Source organism: Cucurbita pepo, chromosome LG10 (assembly GCF_002806865.2).
Source record: "Cucurbita pepo subsp. pepo cultivar mu-cu-16 chromosome LG10, ASM280686v2, whole genome shotgun sequence".
Lineage (NCBI taxonomy): Eukaryota > Viridiplantae > Streptophyta > Magnoliopsida > Cucurbitales > Cucurbitaceae > Cucurbita > Cucurbita pepo.
Genome location: NC_036647.1, coordinates 1,519,093 through 1,538,181, shown reverse-complemented (window position 1 = coordinate 1,538,181; position 19,089 = coordinate 1,519,093). Strand labels below are relative to the sequence as shown.

The following is a 19,089-nucleotide window of genomic DNA, read 5'->3' as shown; positions in this document are numbered from 1 at the left end:
ATTCCCTGCCGCCGCCACTTCCTCTATCTCCTCCTCCACTGTCTTCTCTGACGCCGTCGCCGATGTTCTGCTATTTTAAGATTTTTTTTAATCTCAACGGCGTCGTTTTCTCTGAAATAAATGAAGAGACACGTGGAGAACGGCGCTCCATCGTAACGACACGTAGCCAATTGGTACCATACTTCTGCTTATACGCATGACGTGTTCTCTGACAAGATATCTGAACATGTCAGTTTTTCAATTATTTAGCATAGTTTTTTTTTTTGGAAAATTTTAAAAATTTCTAAACAGTATCCTTCCACTTTAAACTGGTATAGGCTAACTTTTTATTATTATTAGATATTTAAAGTCAAATTTATGTTTTTATTTTATGTTAAATGAGGTGACAAATCATTTTTAAATTTTAATAAGAAAAAGATAATTCCATCACAATTAGCTGAGTTTAAATTGGAACATAGATCCCAAACTTTTTTGTATTATATAATTTATATTTTGTTGTTATGCCATTTTACGTTAGTTTTAATACAAGAAGTTTTTATTTATGTTGGTTTAATACCAGAAACATTATCTTATTATTTAAACTATTAACCATCTATATTGTATTAATAAATTATTCAAGCTTATATTTTCTTTACATCCCATATTATCCGTTCTTGTATTAACACATATACATATACATACATATTATATATATATATATTCTAAAGTTTGTGATTTATTTATTCTAAATTTTCACAGAAGAATCTACAATGTTTTTTTTTTTACATATTCCTATCCAAATTTAATAACACAACTTCTAATAATAAATTAGACACCCCACCAATGACAAATATATGAGGTGGCAACCTAATTTTTAATATGAAAAACGATTTTAAAAATAGAATACCAGATTTTAAAGGAAAGAAATGGCTAAATTAATAAAATTACTGGTCAACGATGCCTTAACACTAAAATATATATTTATATAGTATTTTTGAAATACTTATAAACTTTTAAAAATTTCATTAAAACCTTTAAATTTTTTTAAAAAGTTTAAAATTATTTTTACCGTTGATAAATAGATGTAACATTTAGTACACGTTTTATGATTATTTACCTTAAACTTTCAAATTAACATTAATATCCTTAAATTTTTAGAAAAAAAGTTTAAGATTATTTACCATAAGTATCTTATAATCAAGAGAGATATCTATGAGATATAAATAGATAGTTTTCATTCAATTTTTTTTATATATTAAAAATATTAGTGTTATTTGTAAAAGTATTTTTAAGTATTTTTAAGTTAAAATGATTCGAGACTATTTTTTAAAAATAATTTTTAGAGATATTTTTGAAATAAAATAGACCGTCATATTTTTTTATTTTTTTTAATTTAACAAAATTATTAAAAGTTTTGAAAATTTTAAAATATTTTTTATAGGGATAGTTTTGTTAATAAAGGATAACTCATGTATTCAATTCAACGTTCCTTTAATCAAATTATTAATCCATAAATCTAAAAAAATTTGAAGAAAAAAAAAAAAAAACAAGTAAATACGTGTACAAATTCAAATTCTAACCCAAAAATTAACGGTCAATGATCCCGTAGTCCAAGATTGAGTCTTCTAAGCCACACAGAATGAAGGATCATATGGTAAACATCGAATCTCTTCGGCGGAAAGTTGACTACGAAGTGTCTTCTAACGTTGACCACTCTCCGGTACATTCTCAGGTACTGCCGCGTCGATATTCCGGCCAGGATCTTCTTCAAGTTCGGAATGTCGTTGACGGAGACTTCGACGGAGAAAGATTTCCAATTGAGGACGTCGCTGAACGGCGGGACGTAGTGATCGGAAATGAGGACCGGAACGCAGCCGGTGTAAATGGCCTCCACGATTCTGGGACTGGCGACTTCGTAGCCGCTGGGGCAGAGGCAGAACCTGCTCTTCCTCATCATCTCAATGTAAGAGACCCCTTCCGGGAGGTACTGGTGGACTCGAATATCCTGGTCCTTGTTCTCCCATTGCTGGATTAGAATGGGCCTTATTGGGCCGTGAAGTCCGCCGGCGAAGAAAGCCAGAATTGGGCGGCGCGAGGGAGATGGGCCACCTAGAAATCCTGTCAACACACCCGTCTGCAGATTGATTTCCGGGAGTGATACGTCCTTTGATGGGTTGAAGCCTTCGGATGTGTTGGCGTTGCACAGTACCCGAATGGAGTTCTTGTACAAATGGGGTTCTGATTTTGATACTTCCGGACCCTGTGATCAAATCAATTATGGGCTGTTTATTGGATGAATTTGTGGTAAGTGAGGTGATACTTACCCAATCGTGGCAGGAGAGCATGAAATGATCAGCGCCGAGGGTGCGGTTCCAGAATGGATATTTGGTTCCGATGACATTGACATAATCAGCGACGGTGCGTCGTAGTGGAGTGAAGTCATGGGAGTCGCGAACGTAGACGAACCGAACGAGCATGACAACACTCAGAGGAAGGAAGAAGACATGGGCTTTGTTGGGGTCGTTGGTTCGAAACCGGGAGTCCATCTCGATGGCATGGATGAAATTCCCTTCCGTTGAGTAAATGTTCTTGCAGGGGCCATTGTGAAACAGGGGAGGCTCTCCTTCTTCGTACACGAAGATCTTCAGCTCCTTCTCCATTTCTTGGTAACTCCTGAAATTCCCATTAATGGAAGAACAAACAAATTACAATTCCCAAGAAGAAACCGAAATTTGAAAGAAACTCCAAGAGAAAAACCAAATTTACAGAGACATTCTCTGTTTATCCATCAAATTTGACCTGTGAAAAGTTTTGGCATTCCAATACATTGGTCCAGAAGGAACGAAGTCGGAATCTTGTGTTTGGTTTTGGAACATGGCTTCTCTAATGGCGGCTCTTGCTCCTCTTAGCTCCGCTTCGATTCTCTCCAATTTTGTATATCTCCTCTGTTTTCTGGCTTTCGCCGCCGGTTCATAATTACTTCCAGCAGAAGCGTTCTTGGTCACTTCATTAATGGCGGTTTCTAGAAACTCTTCGTTGACTCTCGTCCTATTCTGTTTACATAATTATCCATAGCCAAATAAGCTACATTACAGTTTCAGTCAAAACAAGAATTCAAAATCTTGAAAGATGCATGCATCACAGAAAGAGGCTTTTCTGGGTTCATCATAGTTTAAGTGAACGAAAGATTAAAAGAGAATCGAACAAAGACCGGTGGAAGAATCTGCATTTCGTCGATCGGTGGTGGCGGTGGAGAAGAAGAAGAAGAAGAAGCAAGAACAGAGTGATTTGAAACAGAGTGGTTAAACAGAGGTTGTTGTTGTTGTTGTTGTTGTTGTTGTTGTTGTTCCACTGTTTGACCATCCACCGTCACCGGCACCGGTAGCGCCGCCGTGGCATTTGAATGAGAATTCATTTCTGAGGAGGAAGAAGAAAGAGAGCTCCGGAATGAAGCATATCGATCAAGGAAAGTGAGCCAGTCCGACAAGAACGGCGGACCCAAAATGACAAAAAGACAAGCAGCGATCAGAGGAATCATAAAAAGCGGCAACTTCATCGCGGCGGAGGCGGTTGTTGCAGAGTCAATGAAGAGGAAAAGGGAGTGGCCATTTATAGATACAATATCACTGCCATTAGTAATTACAACCTCAGTCTGTTCTTGTTCTTTATTCTTAATTCATTCGAATTTTACCTTATTATTCACATTCTACCCCCTCATTCGCCTTCTATAATATCTAATTTATTAAATTAAATGGATAAATAACGTCTTGTACGAAATTAAATAAGTTATGTGTATATATATGGGAAGATTAATAGCGGTTGTATTAGTCGAGCTACATCTAGTCATAGCAAGAGCATTAAACGCACCAACATTGCCACCCTCAAATTGGTGGCAGCAATTGTGATCATTACTGTGATAGTAGGATAACGATTGTGCGACACTCATATTACTATGATGAATAAGTCAGAAGTTGGATTTTGTGGATAATTTTGACGTAAACTTGAGTCTCTAATCACGTTTGAGAGAAAATATTTAAAAAAATATGAATGAGAAAATGAGTTGAAAACAATTTGAAAGAATCAATGTTATAAGTGAACAGTGAATAAGCAACAATTACATAATACAGTTTTGATAGCATATAATATGAGTAGGAAGAATTGACAACTAGTCACGTCCCTGATGGGTGTAGATATGATTTCGGTGAACGGTCATACCACCCCATATTATATTGATACAATAAGAATAGTAAAGACTTATCTAACATGAGAGCAAGTATTGAACCTCTAATATTAATAATAAAAAAAAAAATACATAGCAATTACGACCCTTTTGTATGTTTAACAAATCTCTAAACTTCGGATTTAGTGTCTAATAAACTTTATTTTTTTAATTTTCCGTGGAGAATGAGAATTTGAACCATGGAGCTCAAAATAAAAATAAATGTAATTTATAATAAAATTTAAAACCATACATTTCCCCTATAAATAGAGAGTTTAGATGGAGTGAAAGGAAGAAATGCAAGAGGATATGGAAAGTCTAAAATCCTAATTTGAATCCTGACCTTATATTTGTTGATATGATTTAATCAATCACATGCAATTAGTTTATGTATTTTTATCTTATACATATATATATATATAATATATATTTGGAAATAAAAAGAAAATTGTAATAATTATTATTAAATTTCCCTCAATTTAAAAAAAGAAAAAAAGAAAAAATTGAGAATGAGAATGAAAATATAAAAGGATGATACGGATAAGCGGAAAATGAATATGTGAGGTGGAGTGCTGAGTTGGCACAATCTTACAACCTCGGGCCATGTATGCACTTACCATAATGCCCCTTTCCCATTTATTATTATTTATTATTTATTCTATAAAAATGAGTTTATTTTACCTTTCATTTTATAATTCACAGATCCAGACCCAATAATAGAAATAGTCCCAGCTCCAATTCTTATATTTTATTTAATTCTCATTTCAAAAAATTAAAAATATTCTTTTTACCAAAAACCCTTAATTGCAAACCTGAAATTTTGACTGGGAAATGCAGAATTTAAGAACCCCTGGCTCTCTGCAATCTCCCATTAAACCAGAATTTCACCATTACTAACTACTACAAAACCAGCAGATTCACAACCAAGCTATACTGATCAAATGCAAAGATATGAGAATTTCCAGAGACTCTAAGCTTAAAGATATGAGATTATGATAATATGATGAGAAGTAAAAAATAGTTACCAGTAATCTTTACATGAGCATTGGCCATCTGCAAAGCAATGGAATCCTGAAGTATCCCTGACAAATATTTTCCTTCTGGTAATAATAGAAACATATTTCAAGAAGGTATGGCAATCCCCACACAAACGGACACTCTTCACGATTCGGACGGGCTGTCCCGGTCTCGTCATTAGAATGCCGAAAGTTGCAGCTAATTTCCCACTGTGATAGAACAAAAATTCCTTCTTTTGGTGTTCCTCTACTTCTTGAAGAACAAAACTCGTGTCTGGAACATAACCAGCTTTTAAACATTCCAAGACTAGAATGTCTAGTCCACTGTAAATGTCTTTTACTTGGGGATGGGACTTGTCTCTGGCATAGAATGAATGAATTCTGTTCTCATGGATGATCCAACTCTGACTTGGGTGTTTCCTGAATCCTTTCTCCCTCATATCCTCTCTTACCTTTTCAGAATAATGCCATCTCCCTGAGGCAGAGTATAGATTCGATTTAAGTATGTAAGTAAATGGATCTTTTGGTTCCACAGCCAGTATGCATCTTGCAGCAAGCTTTTCCAGCCTTTCGTTTTTGTTGATTCTACAACTATCAAGCAAAGCGCGCCAGACATTAACGCCCGGTTCGAAAGGTATCCTTCTGATTGTTTCTTCAGCTTCTTCGAGATGACCCCAACGACCCAAAACACTGATAAAGGAGGCATAATGCTCTGATGTGGGTTTGATATTGTACTTAGTTTTCATAGAGAAAAATAAGCTACGACAGCTATCTACTAAATCAAATTCAGTGTGTTTGTACGCTGAAATGACCAAAACAAACGTAATATTGTCAGGTTTTACTCCTGCTTTCTCCATCTTCTTCCAGATTTCCAAGGTTTTATCACCCTGTCTATGAAGCAAATGTCCAGAAATCAAACCATTCCAGGAAACTATGTCTTGTGTGTTCATTGTGTCGAAGACTCGGACGGCATCGTCCATATTCCAGCACTTCGAGTACATGCTAACGGTTGCGTTTCCGACGCCTGTATCAGTTATGAGACCTGATTTAAGTGCATGGCAATGCATTTGCTTCCCCATCTCATGAAAACCTATACTTCCACAAAGAGAGAGTATTGACGTTGACACAACTTCATCCATGACAATAGCTCCTTCAGATTGACCAGAGTGAAAGAGAGAGATTGCTTCATTAAGTTGCTTGTTTCGAGCATACCCACAAATCATTGATGTTAGCATTGCAGTGTAGTCATTCTCTAATGAACGCTGATGAAACATCTTTTCTGCATCCGCCATCCTCCCTAACCTTGTATACATGTCAACCAATGCTGTTTCAATACAAGAATTTGACAAAATCCCAAACTTGATGATGAAGCCTTGAATCTGCTGGCTGAGTTTCAAATTCTTGAGCAACCCACAAGCATTGATGATGCTAGTCAATGTGCAATCTGATATTTCCATGCCCTCATCCAACATTTCGATGAAAAGCTCCAGAGCTCTCGACCCGTCGCCATTCCTAGAAAGTCCAGCCAAAACTGCATTGTAAGAGACACAATTCCTCTCTGGCATGTTATTAAACACTTCGACTGCCAAATCCGACTTTCCGAATTCCATGTATGATGTTATCATTCCTGTCCAAGTAATAACATCTCTTATTGGCATTGCCTCAAACAGTTTCATTACATCGTTTACACTCCCACATTTAGTATAGAACCCAATAAGAGAATTGCTCACGCTCAAATGAGACTCCAGCCCGACCTTCAATCCAAGAGCGTGAAGTTGTTGGCCCTTCATTGGCTTAACACTGCCAGTAGAAGCTGTCAATAGAGTAGAAAGAGAGAAATGATCCACTCTGAGCCCCTCACTTCGTTGCATACCACGAAAGTAATCGAACGCTTCATCATACCTGAACTCATTCACCAAACTAGAGATAACAGTATTCCACGAAGTAATGTCTCTCTCAGGCATTTCGTCGAACAATCTAAGTACAAGTTCCAAAAACCCACACTTACTATAGAATCCCAAAAGTGCATTGCAAATGAAAACACAATTCAGGTACCCCAATTTGATGATAATATCATGAATTTGAGAACCTAATTGATAATCCATGTTTCGAATGCAAGCAGTCAAAATTGCAACAAAAGTGTATTCATTCGGCTCAATACCCGAGTCCAACATCGCAAAGAAAAGCTCAACAGCTTCATCTTCCCGGTTCGACTTGGAAAACCCAGAAATCATCGCCGAATAAGACACCACATTAGGACACGAAAGGCCAGAAAAGACTTTATCAGCATCTCGAACAAGCCCCAACCTGAGATAAGCAGCAATTAGAGCATTACCCAGATAAACATCTTCCTCGAGCTTGAGAAAACAAGCATGAACAGCTCTGGCGAGGTCAGCGTCACCATAGCGAGTGGATAAGCGAAGCAAATCGAAGCCGGAAGTAATTGGAGAGGTAGAGCTATATACAGAGCGTGAAGCGAAAAGGGGTTCTGAAATTGACACAGCGGATTGTGCGCAGGCTAGGAAATGGGTCGGAGATGTGGAATTGAGTGGGAGGTAACAAGGCTTTGGGTTACAGAGAGATAAAGAAGTTTTGGATAAAAGTGGCGGCGGTGGCGTTGAAGGTGAAGAATTAATGGGCATAGAAGGAAAGCGGAAAAGGATGGTGGAAGGAAGAAGAGAAGCTGCAGAAATGGCGTTTGCAGAGTGCGGAACAATGGCTGCCATTCAAATGGTTTCATCCAAAGGCGCCAACCTTAACCATAACTCATATTTTCTTTGCTCTGTTCCTTCCCCAAATGGTTTCGAGTCCTCACTCTCGCCCTTCTTTTCCTTCCCCAACTCTCGAGTGTTTGTAATAATCTAAATTAAATGTTTTTACTCTTTTATCTGTTACCTTTTATCAATGTTTTTGAAAAAAAAGATGAACATACGCTTCATAATATATATATTAATTTAGTGTTATGTGTTCGATACCAGCGATACTCGTTATTCAGTGTTATGTGTTCGATACCAGCGATACTCGTTATTCTATCCTTTGAAAATGAGGACAATTTACAATAAACAATACTTCTGTGAGATCCTACGTTGATTGAAGAGAGGAACAAAAAATTCCTCACAAGGGTATAGAAATCTCTTCCTATCAAAACTTTGAGGGAAAGCCGGGCAATATCTATTAGCCCAACTATAAATTTATTAGCTATGAATCTCAAAATTACATTAACTAGTTGCAACATTTCATTCATATAAGGAGAGTACTAGAAAAACGAACCCCCACCCCTAATTGTGTAAGTAGAGATAACAATATCAAGTTTACATTACAAAATTTCGAGGTAAAGGATACACGGTAGCTCTTCGAAGCATCGAATGCCATGTCTCTAATATGATGTACAAGATTTGGAGTTGCCGAGTTGATAATAAGTTGACATTAGAATCAATTTAGAGGCTTGTGGGTTGGTCTATGATGCATTAGAAGTTGAAAGATACCATCATCAGTTACGACAACGTAATCGTACCCGACCCTCCTAGCACGTTCATGGAATTCGCCCATCTCGGGTTTCTCAATCTGAAGCCCAACGAATATATTTGCACCTGTTTCGCCCTGTCGAAGTAGACAATATTCGATACATTAGAACAGTCATAGTATATAAAGGAGTAATTAAAGGTCACAGCACAGTTTTAAACCTGCCCATGGTAGTGAAACAAACTAATGTTCCAGCGAGGGCTAAAAGCATCTAAGAACTTCTCTAGAGCACCTGGCCTTTCTGGGAAGATAAAACGACAAAGAACCTCGTTTTCAACATTTGATCTGCCTCCCATCTGCGAGGAGTTATGAAGTGTTCATTAGAAGAACATGGAAGAATGTATTTTGGCCATAGTTCCTAATCCTGCTCAAGTTAAGCTCACTTTGATAATGTCCAATGCTTACAAATCATGTAAAAGACAAGATTTTGAGTAAAATAAGGTTAGGATCTCAATAAAACAGCTGAAAAATGATGAAAATATAAACCTACAACTACTCGAAAATGGCTTTCTCTACGAGTCTACAAGTTTAGCTTCCAACTAAGGCTTAGGACGGACCTATAGTGTAACCTTCCATGTAATAGCCCAAACCCACCGTTAGTAGATATTGTCCTCTTTAGACTTTCCCTTTCAGGCTTTCCCTCAAAGTTTTAAAACGTGTCTGCTAGGGAGAAGTCTCCACACTCTTATAAGACATGTTTCGTTCCCCTCTCCAACCGATATAGAATCTCACATTCCAAAACTACGTCCCATACATCTTGTGCTTCGAGCAAGGGAATAGAGTCTATTCTTTCTTTCTATATGCACGGCGTGATGACAAATCTTTCTATGGATTGCTTCTTTTGCCTCTTTCGTCATGAAAGTGCCTATGTACCAGTTCATGCATTCCCTTTGCTACCCACCCATTGGCTACTTGAATCATGCCACAAAAACCATCTGAGGCTAACTAGCAATCCCTCTCGTAGGTGGTAGTGCATGCATATCTAAGGAGCAACCGAGTTGAGTTCGATAATCATTTGGTCATCAAAAGCAATGGTTGTAAATAAGCATTTGCCAAGTTCATCAGGAAAAAGAGAAAAAAAACATACCAAGTAACGCAGGTGATCCTTTACAAGATCATTGTTTGTGAGATTATAAGTTTCAAGCTGAGAAGAATTCATCCGGTTCATCATTTCTTCCAGTTCTGAAGGCATATGCATACCAACACTACAAAGCACGATGGGTTATCAAGAACAAGAAAACTCTCACAAACCAACAACCACTTCATAAGCACTTACCTATAAAGAACAACCGCTTCTTCTTCAGAATTATATCTATACTTGAACTCTGTAATGTTCATAGCCCCAATCTGCAGATGATTCAAACACCTCAGTTAGCACCATCCTAAGATCTCTGACTATCATCCAACAATGAAACACTAAAACAAACAAACCAGTTCACAAAATCTTTTAAAGCTTCCAGGTTTCTCCGGCAATTTAGTCACGAGCACAGCCTCTTGTTCACGACCAACATTGGCAAGTTCAGTAACTATTCTCAGTTTGTCAAAGTTCATATTTGCACCACTTGTTATTACCACAACGTTTTCTCCCTTCAACCCATAATATTTGCAGTATGCCTCTGCTCCAGCAAGAGACAGAGCGCCTGCAGGTTCCAAAATGCTTCTCTTCTCCTCAAACATATCCTGGATATGACAACTAATATAAGAATATAGAACACAAGTTCCACAAGCAAAATCATATCGTTCTTATCCAAGTAGAAGCTCAAACCTTTATGGAGGCACATATAGCATCACGGCCAACAAGAACTACGCCATCCATGAGACCTTTGCAAAGGCGAAAGGTCTCTTCACCCACTTCCTTAACTGCTACACCATCAGCAAAGCCTCCAGCCTTTTCTAATATTATTCTTTGACCATGACATAATGATAATGCCATAGCATTTGCATCAGACGGCTCCACCCCAATAATCTTTACCTGTATGAAAGATGTGAAAAACAAGACCGTTTAGAAATCAATATATCTATAATTGATAATATTAGATTAAAATACTGAGACCAACAGACCTCAGGAGAAACCCTCTTGACATAAGCAGCAATACCAGCTATTAGACCACCACCCCCAACCGGCACGAAAATAGCATGCAATTTGCTCTTCATTTGGCGCACAATTTCCATCCCAACTGTACCCTGCCCTGCTATAACATCAGGGTGATCAAAAGGAGGTATGAATGTGCGGCCTTCGTCTACGCTCCGCTTTTTAGCATACGCTTGCGCCTCGTCGTATGAATCGCCAACAAGAACAACAGTTGCACCCAATTTTTGAACTGATTGCCACTGTAACGTTAGAAGTTCACATTTTCATTAGTAATCCAACATTGGTATCTGTATGAAACTAAGACCAGGACAAGGAGGAAGAGAAATGAGTGCACCTTAATTTCAGGTGTAGTAACGGGCATAGCAATCACAGCATCACATCTTAATCGCCTAGCAGCTAATGCAACCCCTTGAGCATGATTTCCAGCTGATGAGCATATAACTCCTCTTTCCAACCGTTCTTTTGGAAGTTTGGCCATCATATTATAAGCTCCTCGGAGCTTGAATGAGAACACCTACAAATGCCAAAACAACAGCCCCCAGTTATGCGTATTCATCACCTAAAGTTAAGGCTCAACCCATCAACAAAAGAAGCCGTCTTCGTCTGATGTTGAAACCAAAAGGCAGGACAAAGAACATTTTGATGTACTAAAAAATGTCGATGAATGCTCAACAATCAACGTAAAGCTTTGATTGAATACATGGTTACTAATTCACTCAGAATTGTTGAACAAATGACCAAATCAATGCTGGATTCCAAACCGATAAATGAAAAAGAATTAGAAACTGTGCTTTAATTCACTTACGGGTTGCAAGTCCTCCCTCTTGAGCCAGATATTGACCCCCAAACGCTCAGACAACATGGGCGCAAGCTGCAACGGCGATTCAATAGCGACATCATACACCTTCGAACCCAAAATTCTAGTCAAATACTCCATCGCATCGAGACTATCCTCTTCATCATCAGACCCCAAACGGTCCGGAACGGCACCGAGATACCCAGGCGGGAATTGCAGCGAATCCGCCAACACCCTTTTGCGAGGAGGCAAAGGGACGGCCACCAATGCGTCTTCAAGAGCCACAACCGCAGTGTTCGACACAGAATTGGGAAGGTTCTCAACCGTGTGTTTTGAAAGCGTGGCTTGGATGAATGGCACCCTGGTAACTCTAATTCCGTTTCGATTGTCATCGATCGGAATAGATGTCCCATTCAAGAAAAATGCTGGAGATAAAAGGGACCATTTTCGAGAGAGCGGGTGCGAAGTGGGCGCGTTAAGAAGTACGTTCATTGCAGCTGCAAGCTACTGGCACAGCACAAAAGGAAGCTGTTGAAAGTGGAAGGAAAGCTGCGAATGCCTTCAATGCTTGGTTGCTATTAATTAAGCCTAACCAACCATTAACAGGGAGAAGTCGGATTCTCTTGTTTCACCAATCAATTAACACCATCACAATCTTGGCTTCCTTCTGCTCTTTATAATAATTTTTCAATTCAACCCATAATATAAAATTTTAAATTAGTAATTCAGTTTTTTATTTTTGTTTTTTTATTGCAGGTTGTTGATCGTCCGTGAGTGATCTAACCCTGCCATGATTTTCTTATTTCTACCACGTGAAAATAAATCATACTATATTCTCATACTAAAATCCAACTCATGTATGATATCTTATAAAAATTATCTTAAAAATATCGTGTCTCACGTTTCTAAAAATACACATAAAATTTAAAATACACATAAAATTTTAAAAATAGCACCGATTCTTTGTCTTTATAATTTTTTTATAATATATATAAATAAAAATTATTTATGACACGTAAATATTTACATTTAGTAACGATTTAAACATTAATTTTAAATTTTAATTAAAATATTGGGAGAATCCCACCAATAGGTATTAAAAAAATCAATGTTTTTGTGGACTGGTATGGTCTGGGTCCACAAATAATTACAAAATTGAGGTTCTCAATAAAACCAATTAAATTTAAAAAAATGTAAACTAATGAGTGATCCAAAATGATGCATCAGATGAGACCCTACAAATATTAGAGGTTGGTAAATTTAGAGATTTTGAAGATTCTTTCTTTAAAAAATACTTATTAAATAAAGAGACTTACGTTATTTTATGTTAACACACAGCTTTGAACAATCGAGAGCTTGATTTTATATCGATGAAAATGATAGAAAATGATGAAAAATATTAGTATTAATATACGAGACAACATCTTCATATATTTTACATGTAAGTATTATTTATATGAGCTAAAGTGAGCATAATTCAATAGTAATTGATATGTATTAGTTTGTCTTCAGATTTGACATATATTATCTTTTTTAAGTCATCGCTAGTAGATATTGTCTGCTTTCACCCGTTACTCATTGTCATCAATCATCTTTTTATACCCAGAACAATTGACATATATTATTATTTTTAACTCATTGCTAGCGTATATTGTCTACTTTGGTCCGTTACGTATGACCGTCAGTCTCACAATTTTAAAACGGGTCTAGTAAGAAAGATTTTTACACTCTTATAAAGGGTGTTTTGTTCTCCTCTCCAACTAACGTGTGTGAATATCAAAATATTGATACATCGAAAAAAAAAATGTAATTATACTTGTAACTAATTAATTTTTTTACTAAATTGGTTGTCGTATTTACAAACAAGAATCGAGAACTATACATGAAATTTTTGAACCCTTGCGTGACATCTTTGTTATTTCTACTTTATTCATTCCTTTTTCTAGCCGTTCAATTTATACTTTGTCTTGTTTCTATTATAGTTGGAATTCGGATCGGTAACTATTTTCATGTTTAATAATATGTAGAGAAATAAAAAATATAAAAGAAGTAATCGACCGAACCTCATCCATAATCATTGTGGTTCCAAAACGCGCAGGAAGAGATAGACCGAGTAGTCTAAATTTTTTTAATACGACAATTAATGCTAAAATTGATAGCGTAAATATTAACTATAATCTCAATATTATATCTAATTCTAAATGATATTAGGTGGGTTTTATAATTTTTATAGATGGATTATTACTTTATTTTTTATCATTTATTTTAATAAAAATATATTTTTGAACCATTTTAAAATTGACAGCTAACTATAATTATTGCTCTACCATATTATTAATTAATGAATTAATATTTTTTTTATATATAGCAATTAATAATTTTACTAAGCATTTTATTAAAAACATAGTATATCTAAAATTATAATTCTATAAAAATTATTCAACAAAGAATTTTAGACGGTCTTTTGGAAAAGTTTCATCATTTAATTAACGAGTAATTAATAGTCATTATTTACGAGCATCTCATAGAAGACATATAGGTGACATCTGTGACAATTTAGATATGAAATTTAATTAAATAATAATTTAACAATATCTTATGTATGAGATAAACCGTAACAAAATCCTAATATTTTATATGGCTGTGAATAATATTACGTACACCCTTTTTTATTTTTATTTACTTTAATTTTCATCATTTATTTTAACAACCAATAATGGTATAATTTAGTCTAACAATAACTAATCATAATTAATAAATTAATAGTTTCATTATTTTTTTTTTTGGTAATTAATAGTTTCATTAAGAACTTTATTGCATGTATTTAAATAAATTAATGTTTTAGCACAGAAGGCTAAACTCGTACATTATCATTGAAATTTTAATGTAATTTAATTTACATATTTTAATTTTTAATTTAAAATATTAAGTAAATAAATACAAANAAAAAAAAAAAAAAAAAAAAAAAAAAAAACAAAAAAAAACAAAAGGTATAAAAGGATGCATGGGAGTGCTCATTCCCATGTTTATTTTAATAAAAATACTTATTTTTTAACTCGAATAATATTAATAAATTTTTTAAATAATTTTAAAATACTTCAAAAATAAATCTACGTTTAAAAAATTTCAAATAATTTTTAGTTAATTTAACATGGAAGCTGTTTTTTTTTTTTTTTAAATAAATATTTTAAAAATTCCTCTAATTTTTTTTCTTCCGAACTTTGTTCAAATACTAAAAATGAAGGGATACCAACACATTTACGGACACTGTGTTGAGTGAGTTTGATTCTACTAAACGAGTACCAATTACATCGTTTGATGTTCGAGTCTAGCATCTCGACGAAGTTGATAAGTATATTTTATAACCGTTTAAATATCAACCACTCTTCATTTATTAATACAATTTTTCAACTACGAATAAACCAATCGATTCGTTTACACAGTTTTATGATCTTTAAACTACGTTTTGAGAATTGTAAAGCGAGAAGAAGTGTATTTAGACACGAAAGCAATTGGTTTGGGAACCAATTGCAATACTTTTATTATAAGACATACATAGATAGTTGAATACAAATACAGCCAACTTCATTTCACTGATCGCCATCATCATCTTATTTAGAGCTATGAAACTAATTTATTCCCAGGTTCAAGCGAATGATTCTTGATGGATTAAGTGAAATGAACAGCAAGGGCTGTGATGGATCTAGAGTTTTGCAAGAACATGGGCAGAATCATCTGGAGATATTGCCTCATATTGATACCCAACTTCCTTCGCATACTCATCAAACTTTTTCTCCTCTGATTTCTCAAGCTGGATTCCAATTAACACTTCTGAAGTAATAATACCCTGTTCAATAAAAACATTACCCAATTGAATCAACCATCAAATGATTATTAAAATAGGGTCTAATAAGAAACTCGAGACTGGAACATATACCTGATCACGATGGTGCAACAAAGAAATGTTCCAGTTGGGTTGGAAGCCTTGGAGGAAGTGGTTGAGAGCACCTGCCTTTTCTGGGAAAGTAAAACGGAAGAGAGTTTCGTTTTCAACGTTTTGTCTGCCTCCCACCTGGAAATGAAAAATAAAAGTGTTCGTTACAAATTCAAATTTAATTTGAACAAGGAATATGTATACGTATTTACCATGAAACGGAGATGGTTTCTAACAACTTCATTATCTGATAAAGTGTAAGTTTTAAACCCACAAGAAATCAACTCTGCCACCAAAGTGTCAATTTTAAGGTCTTCCTTGACTGCTCTAACTCTGCATATCATTATATAAACCAAGTTAAATCTATAATGAGAAAGTATGTTTCATCGACGTAAATTTGAGGAGAACTTACTTATAAACAAGCAGAGCGTCTACTGAGCCAGAGCTAAATCTATAAGTCATTTCTGTAATGCTGAAATCCATCTGTAGAGCCAAAGTCACCCCATTAAACATGTTAATCAAGGTCCAAATTATGAAATAAGAACCACATTTTGTCACGTGAAAATCACTTCGAAACGACCAAACTATATCTAAAAAAATGAATGAATGAACGAACTCACTCGGGTGACCACGTCGGTAAGTCTTCCTAAGCTTTTTGGGCACTCTGGCAACCAACTTGCCAAAATAGACTGATCAGAATTGGCAAGATCGGCAATATGACCCAATTGGTCAAAGTTCATATTTGCACCACTAGTAACAGCCACAACATTTTCTCTCCTAATACCATGATACCTGCAGTAGGCCACGGCTCCAGCAATGGAAAGAGCACCGGAAGGTTCTAAGATGTTCCTGCCGTCGTTAAACATGTCCTGTCACATGCATACAACCAGGTATCTATCTTAGAACAATATTATGAATGATTGTTGGAAGTAACACAGAATGAATCCATCCAAACCTTCAAAGCGGAAGCTATTGATTCTTTTTTAACAAGAATTACACCATCCAGGAGTTCATTGCAGATTCGAAAAGTCTCGTTCCCCACTTGTCTAACAGCTACTCCATCTGCAAAATTTCCAATATCGCCCACAAACACTACCTTCCCAAGATGCAATGCCAGCGCCATGGAGTTGTGATCATTTGGTTCCACCCCATATACCTTTACCTGTATCATCAACACAACAACACTAATCAACCAACCCAAATTTTAATCAACAACAAGAACAACAAGAACAAGGAACACATATGGAGGCACTTACATCAGGATAAACCAGCTTGTAAAAAGAGACAATACCAGCAGCGAGGCCACCACCCCCAACAGGAACAAAAATAGCATGGATTTTGCCCCTTATTTGACGCCCAATTTCCATCCCAATTGTACCTTGGCCTGCTATAACATCTTCGTCATCAAAAGGAGGTATGATTGTGAGGTCTTCCTCTTTGCTCCGCTCTTGAGCTCTTTCTTGCGCTTCATTAAAATCATTGCCAAACAGATCGACAATTCCACCCAAGTCCTCAACTGCATCTATCTATATATTTTTATGATTCTCCGTTAATTTCAAACCTCAAAAATTCAAAGAAAAAAAAATGATATGAGTTTAGTAGTGGCGACCTTAATTTGAGGAGTAGTTGTTGGCATAACAATGTGGGCTTCAGTTTTCAATCGCTGACCAGCTAATGCAACTCCCTGGGCATGATTCCCAGCGGACGCACAGATAACCCCCTTTTTCAATTTTTGTTTGGGGAGTAGGGAAATCATATTATACGCTCCTCGAATCTTGAATGAGAACACCTACATTCCGAATGTGAGTTAGAAGGGTGTTGAAATGTGTCCGTACCTAAATTATTTTGAGTGATGGATAGTGGTTACCTGCTGTGCATCCTCCCTCTTGACCCACAGATTGACCCCCATTCGAGTAGACAAGAGGGGAGCAAGCTGCAATGGGGTTTCAATAGCCACATCGTACACATTTGAACCTAATATTTTTTGAAGATACTCCATCTGCCTCTTAGTATCCGGGTTGGCGGGAGGGAATTTCCTTTCCACGATTACCCCTTCCTCGACCTCAAGGTCCTTCCACGAATGTCCCTTATCCTCCTCCGGAACCGCTGCAACCATTTGAACCTAATATTTTTTTATTTTTTATTTTCATTTTTTTTTGTTCAATTTCTTTCCTATTTTTTCCAACTTTTTTTTAATTAAACATTCAGTTTTTAGCTAAATTTAAAAAACAAAAATTCTTATTTTTTTTATTTTATCTTGGAAAATATTCCTAAATACTAAATAACAAAATCACTAGAGATAAATTAATAAAAATACATCTGAACTTTTTAATTTATTTAAAAGATAACTTTNAAAAAAAAAAAAAAAAAAAAAAAAAAAAAAAAAAAAAAAAAAAAAAAAAAAATCTTAAAAACAGGTTTACTCTGTCCCTTCTGAATGGGCAGTACTTATAAAAACACCCTCATATTTTTAGTAATTTTTATTAATATCCTTCCATTTTTTAAAAAACTTAAAATTAAAAAATAAAAATAAAAATAAAAAAAAACTTAAGAATTTCAACGTTACTTTTGGAATTCCATAAATATATTTGAAATTGATAGAAACCTTAGATATTTTAAATATTTTTGAAAAAATTTAAAAGTATTTTAAAAAATTAAGAATATTAATGAAATTTTTTAAAATTAATTTTTAAACCTTTCGAAGGTCGTATTTTTTAACTCTTTTGAAAGTTTAAGTTTAAGCATATTTTTTAAACAAACATTAACTGTGTTCATCCAAAACCAACTGTAAATATATTTTGAACTCTTTCAAAATTAAATAGAAATTATTTAAAAAAATTTATAAGTTTAAAAATATTATTTAAAATTTTTAAAAGTCTAGAATATTTATAAGATAAAATAAGGAGTGAAAAGATATTTTTATTAATTAAACTCTTTTTAAATAATGATAGCAAGCTTAATATAAAATAAAATAAAATAAATGGAGCTTAGTTTTAGTTTTTGAAAATTCTTTTGAATTTTTTTAGAATTTAAAAACTAGAAAAAAAAAAAGTAAATTTTAAAATTATTTTTTTATATAAAAGTTAGATAATTTTTCACAAAAAGTAAAAATTTAAAGATCCATTGTTTTTTTAATTTTTTTTTTAAAGATTATAAAAAAAAAAAGTATTTTGACCACTGAAATGAGAAAATTACACTTTCACGATTTTTTTTTCCTGTCTTAAAAAAACGAAACAAGTATAATTTTTAGTTAAATGATGAAAAATTATTGTTTAATTATCGGAAAAAATAGAGAGTTCCATTCTAAGGATTCAATGTTCCATTAAATTTATTATAAAAAAAACTTTTTTCACGTGTCATATCGGTCATATATAAAATTAAATAAAAATAAAATAAAATAAGAAGCATAAAGATACGTGATAGATGAGAATTATCGCTCCTAATTACTAATTATACTTAATATAATGTAACATATTAGAACAAAATTAGTAATATAATTTATATTACAAAATTAATATAAATTATTATAGT

At 34.7% G+C, this 19,089-nt stretch overlaps 4 protein-coding genes across 4 annotated transcripts; all 4 read right to left on the bottom strand.

Annotated features, from left to right (window-relative positions):
* Positions 1-1,463: 1,463 nt before the first annotated feature.
* Positions 1,464-3,600, bottom strand: LOC111804140 (probable glycosyltransferase At5g03795). Its single transcript, XM_023688838.1, has 4 exons — positions 3,191-3,600; positions 2,779-3,032; positions 2,304-2,652; positions 1,464-2,239 (listed from the first exon to the last, which is right to left on the bottom strand). Exons 1-4 carry the CDS (start codon positions 3,533-3,535, stop codon positions 1,574-1,576), a joined length of 1,614 nt encoding a protein of 537 aa, XP_023544606.1. The 5' UTR covers positions 3,536-3,600; the 3' UTR covers positions 1,464-1,573.
* Positions 3,601-5,156: 1,556 nt separating this feature from the next.
* LOC111803161 (pentatricopeptide repeat-containing protein At5g03800) lies at positions 5,157-8,055 on the bottom strand. The gene has a single exon (XM_023687449.1). The coding sequence runs from the start codon at positions 7,938-7,940 to the stop codon at positions 5,220-5,222; it is 2,721 nt and encodes a 906-aa protein (XP_023543217.1). The 5' UTR covers positions 7,941-8,055; the 3' UTR covers positions 5,157-5,219.
* A 372-nt stretch (positions 8,056-8,427) lies between these two features.
* Positions 8,428-12,260, bottom strand: LOC111804339 (threonine dehydratase biosynthetic, chloroplastic-like). Its single transcript, XM_023689101.1, has 9 exons — positions 11,634-12,260; positions 11,163-11,342; positions 10,798-11,067; positions 10,502-10,708; positions 10,168-10,416; positions 10,013-10,083; positions 9,824-9,941; positions 8,898-9,032; positions 8,428-8,814 (listed from the first exon to the last, which is right to left on the bottom strand). The coding sequence occupies exons 1-9, from the start codon at positions 12,114-12,116 to the stop codon at positions 8,647-8,649; spliced, it is 1,881 nt and encodes a 626-aa protein (XP_023544869.1). The 5' UTR covers positions 12,117-12,260; the 3' UTR covers positions 8,428-8,646.
* Positions 12,261-15,119: 2,859 nt separating this feature from the next.
* On the bottom strand, positions 15,120-17,694 carry LOC111803084 (threonine dehydratase biosynthetic, chloroplastic-like). The gene is made up of 9 exons (XM_023687354.1): positions 17,426-17,694; positions 17,168-17,347; positions 16,815-17,084; positions 16,514-16,720; positions 16,179-16,427; positions 15,971-16,041; positions 15,771-15,891; positions 15,562-15,696; positions 15,120-15,471 (listed from the first exon to the last, which is right to left on the bottom strand). Exons 1-9 carry the CDS (start codon positions 17,672-17,674, stop codon positions 15,328-15,330), a joined length of 1,626 nt encoding a protein of 541 aa, XP_023543122.1. The 5' UTR covers positions 17,675-17,694; the 3' UTR covers positions 15,120-15,327.
* Positions 17,695-19,089: the final 1,395 nt, after the last annotated feature.

Coding starts and splice junctions, on each gene's coding strand:
- LOC111804140 (XM_023688838.1), bottom strand. CDS start 3,535: ATGAAGTTGCCGCTTTTTATGATTCCTCTGATCGCTGCTTGTCTTTTT. Junction 2,653..2,778: donor AATGCCAAAACTTTTCACAG/GTCAAATTTGAT, acceptor TGGGAATTTCAG/GAGTTACCAAGAAATGGAGA. Junction 2,240..2,303: donor TGCTCTCCTGCCACGATTGG/GTAAGTATCACC, acceptor ATTTGATCACAG/GGTCCGGAAGTATCAAAATC.
- LOC111804339 (XM_023689101.1), bottom strand. CDS start 12,116: ATGAACGTACTTCTTAACGCGCCCACTTCGCACCCGCTCTCTCGAAAA. Junction 10,709..10,797: donor TCAAGAGGGTTTCTCCTGAG/GTCTGTTGGTCT, acceptor TCTTTCATACAG/GTAAAGATTATTGGGGTGGA. Junction 9,942..10,012: donor GAAGCGGTTGTTCTTTATAG/GTAAGTGCTTAT, acceptor CGTGCTTTGTAG/TGTTGGTATGCATATGCCTT.
- LOC111803084 (XM_023687354.1), bottom strand. CDS start 17,674: ATGGTTGCAGCGGTTCCGGAGGAGGATAAGGGACATTCGTGGAAGGAC. Junction 17,085..17,167: donor CAACTACTCCTCAAATTAAG/GTCGCCACTACT, acceptor AAAAATATATAG/ATAGATGCAGTTGAGGACTT. Junction 16,428..16,513: donor CAATAGCTTCCGCTTTGAAG/GTTTGGATGGAT, acceptor TGCATGTGACAG/GACATGTTTAACGACGGCAG.
- LOC111803161 (XM_023687449.1), bottom strand. CDS start 7,940: ATGGCAGCCATTGTTCCGCACTCTGCAAACGCCATTTCTGCAGCTTCT.